This window comes from Numida meleagris, chromosome 25 (assembly GCF_002078875.1).
Source record: "Numida meleagris isolate 19003 breed g44 Domestic line chromosome 25, NumMel1.0, whole genome shotgun sequence".
Lineage (NCBI taxonomy): Eukaryota > Metazoa > Chordata > Aves > Galliformes > Numididae > Numida > Numida meleagris.
Window position 1 is genome coordinate 3,731,076 of NC_034433.1, and position 3,644 is coordinate 3,734,719.

Genomic DNA, 3,644 nt, shown 5'->3' on the forward strand with positions numbered 1-3,644 from the left:
CCCCGCCACCAGGTGCGAGACCGCCGAGCGCACCCGCAGCAGCATGCCGGGCCGAGCCGGGCCGAGCCGAGCCCCGCCCCCGGCCCCGCCCCAAGGCCGCCTCCCCGGGTGAGACGCGCACCGGGACGGAAAGCGGCGGTGGCCCCCGGGTGCGAGATGGGACCGGTCCGGTGATGGGACTCTCTTGGCTGTGAGGGACGAGGGCCGAGGTCCCGGCAGCAGTCACCTGAAGCGCAGCCGGCCCTGCGGGACGGATCCTCCCCGGCTGCGGGATGGTCCCAGCTCCCGCAGAGCCTCCTGCTCTGACCCAGCATCTGCCGCCCGTGGCAGTGCTTCGTCACGCTCAGCGGTGAGACCCAGCCCCCCGCGGTCACGCTGAGCTATTAATAAGCAGCCGGGCTGCAGAGGAACGGCGAACTCACGGGACTGAGAGCAGAACGTCCTTCTTCCTCCGGAGCTGCGGCAGCGCTGCTCGGGATGCAGATGCCGCTGCCGGCTGGGAGAGGGCAGCTCGGAGAGCGCTGCTCACGGGGCCTGACCTCAGCACCTCCTGCCTCGGGGTTCCTGTGGCAACAAACATTCTGCTGAAAAAAATGCAGTATTTGCGTGTGTAAAGTAGAACTGAGTCCATCTGCTGGGACCCGCGTGTCCCGGAGCACTCCGCTCCCCGGGGAGCTGCTTTCATCCTTCCCGCACAAATCTGTGCTTCAGATCCGTGCAGAAGCGTAACCCTCACTGCTCAGGGCTCCGAGTGAAGCTCAGCTCCGAGTGCTTCCATCGCATCCTTGGCTAAACCTTGCCCCGCAGAGCAGACTGCTGAGGACATCCTATGGATATTGTATTGCTCTCTCTTTCTCCCGAGCTGCAAGCTGCTCAGCAGCGCGTCTCGGTGAGGTCCGAACGCACGCATCCTTTCCCAGGCTGCTTTTTGGCTCTGCCCTCTCGTCCCTGCCTGCCATGCTGCCTCCTCCTGCCCTCTGCCCGCCGCTGCTCGGCTCCCATTCCCTCGTTCCCTGCTCTGGGTTCCCCGCTCTCTTCCCTGCGAGGCACCAGGGGGCGGCACAGGCTGCGCGCAGCGCTGGGGGACGCGGCCCCTTTCCTCCTCTCTCTCCCCCCCCGAGCCCTTCCCACCAGCGCAGTTTCCTCCCGGGGTCCTCAGGGGCTTCCCCTCACTGCGGGGCCGCCCAGCACGGCTGAGTCACCAGGATGCGTTCCTTGGAAAGAGGGAAGTGGCAGCGCCCGGGGTGACTTCTGGGCAAGCCCGACCTCGTTTCGTGCTCCTCTTGTTTCCGTTCTGCTGCGCGCCGCGCAGAAAGAATGGTCTGACATAAAGACACGCCGCAAGAACGTCCCCCGAAACAATGCATTGCTAATAGCTGTTTTCCAAGAAAAGAGAGCGACGTTTCCTCCCATTCAGCCTCCCTGCAAGCTCAGTGCGAGCTTCCTCCCTGCGCGCTGTCCCCGCGCTCCTTTCCTGGCACTGCCGGTGCGTGTGCCGAGCCCAGGGGTGAGTGACGCAGGGAGGCCCGACAGCGTCCCCTGAGTCCGCTTTGGACGTCACCTGCTCTGTCCTCATGTTTCCTTCCCACCCTTCAGGTTCCTGCCTCCCTGCCTGGGCGCTGCGCCGGGCGCTCACCCCGCATGGAACCGTTTTCGGGTGTCCCCATGGTAGCACTGTCTGTGTGATCCCTGCCACGACCCCCAGCTCCCTGCTCTGGAGGCCCCTCCAACCCCTGCCTGTAACGAGCTCCTTTCATCACAACGAAATTGCTGCCGCTCCCCCCGAGTGGGTGATTGCTTTGGATGCAGCAGGCAGGGTTCTGTGAGCTGTAGTGCGCTTTCTGGTAAGAAAGTGTGCAAGAATATGTTGGTGGCATTTAAGCCAGTATAGAAGTAAATTAAGCATCTAGATCATAAAAGTACCAGAGGATGTTTTAAAATCAGCTCTTTGCAGCAGTGCATTAGTTGACTGCACAGCTTTACTGTGTAATGAGCAATATATTAATTTATAATTAGTGTAGTACGGCGAAGCTCCGCAAATAGCTCGGTGCACTCCGGATAATTCATCAACAGAAGCAGCAGCTCTTAATGGTTTCCAAGGTTTGCCTGTCCCCTGTAATTGGGAAGTTCAGGATTTATTGGTGTTTCTTTTAAGGGATGCTTTGATTGCAGCCACATATCTTCATCCCGCGTCTGCTCTGCCGGAGTGCAGCGCTGCACCCGGGGCTCGGCTGCGCCCTCTCTGCAGCTCGGTGCAGGGGGTGCCTGGCAGAGCAAAGGGCCTTGTGAGTGCAGTGCTGGGAGCTGTCACCATCAGCTCCCTGCTGCGGGTGGATGGAGGTCAGCTGCTGGGCTCTGCCCTTCCTCTGCCGCTACAAACCCAGCTCACCCCTCACGTTGCCCGAGGGATCTCCCCCGGTACAAACACAGCCCTCCAGATGAAGGGGAAATGATTTCCTCCGTGTTACGTCTGGAAGGTTTTCTTGTGCGGTTCCTTTCCTTGCCAACCTCGTTACGGGCACTCAGCTTTGTTCCTCCCCATCTCTTCCTCTACAGTAATGCAAGGGACTCCTGGAAGAGTCAGAGCCAGGAATGAGAACAATGCAGGGAGTACTGAGTCAACCGAGGAGTCGAGGGAAGGGAAAATACTGCTCTCTTCCACCGGAATTCAAATGAAATCAGCTTTGCTGAAGTGTTAATTCTTCCCCTGCGTTGAAATGCTGTGATCTGGAAAGCAGCGAGTTGGTGTTTCTATGCCATTACATCAATAAAGAGCTTGATTTTGTAGGCTTGCTTATTGAATAATCTGGCCTAATTTAATTGGAGCTTGGCTGATGTGAAAGGTGGTTTTGATTGCGTTTGCGCTTGATAATTTCCATTAAAACTTTGCGATCTGGAAAGTAATATGTTTGTATTTACTTATCACAGCAACAGAGCCCTGGATTTGTGGACTCTCTGACAAACTGCCTAATGAATACAAAGAGCAGATTTAATTTCATTTCGTATTAATTTATTTTCCATTAATTTCCCCATTACTCTCTGATCTGAAGAGTATGATGCTTGTATTTCCTTAATAGTTCCTTAATATCTTATTACTGGAGTTTGGGTTAATCTTGTAGAGCTTTTTTCCCCCTTTCTTTTGAGCTGCCACGTCTAACCAACTTAACGTGGTAATGCAATTTTTCCCTTTCAAAAAGAGGGAAAGAAACTCAGGTCCATTCAGTGAAACAGCAGAGGGAATCTGCTCTTATGGAGGGCTTAAGGCTGGGAGTCCTCCCCTGGTTTCAGGATTCCTCTCTGCCCAGGGAAGAGGCCCAGGTCCTCGCTGCCCCAGGAGCTGATGGGACGCACTGGGGCCGGGCAGCGCGTCTGTGCTGGGCTGCTACTGATCTGAACTGGAGGTGCTATAAATCAAACCGAGATCAAAGAGGGATGCGCCTGGGCTCCTGCTGTGGGTGCACGCGGAAGACAGAAGCGGTCCCCGGTGAGGACGCTGTCCTGCAGCCTTTCCTAGGGAAAAAGCTGGAGGTGTTGGACCAGGCGTGGTGCTGCGGAGGCACTGAGGGGCTGTGATTTATTCCGAGCGGCTGCACAGCACAGCTCAGCGCTCTCTAGGGCAATCCCGGGGCCATCCCACGGGTTTG

General features: G+C 57.1%; 1 protein-coding gene across 2 annotated transcripts in view; it reads right to left on the reverse strand.

Moving 5' to 3' along the window:
• PPM1J (protein phosphatase, Mg2+/Mn2+ dependent 1J) overlaps window positions 1-1,110 on the reverse strand; it is a 9,159-nt gene extending 8,049 nt beyond the window's left edge. The window contains exon 1 of one of the 2 annotated variants that reach the window (XM_021377515.1): window positions 423-1,110. In XM_021377515.1, coding sequence (XP_021233190.1) covers window positions 423-685 — 263 coding nt within the window. In that variant the 5' untranslated portion in view covers window positions 686-1,110. Of the gene's footprint in view, window positions 1-121; window positions 227-422 lie in introns of those variants that run through there. The other variant, XM_021377516.1, reaches the window with a different exon arrangement.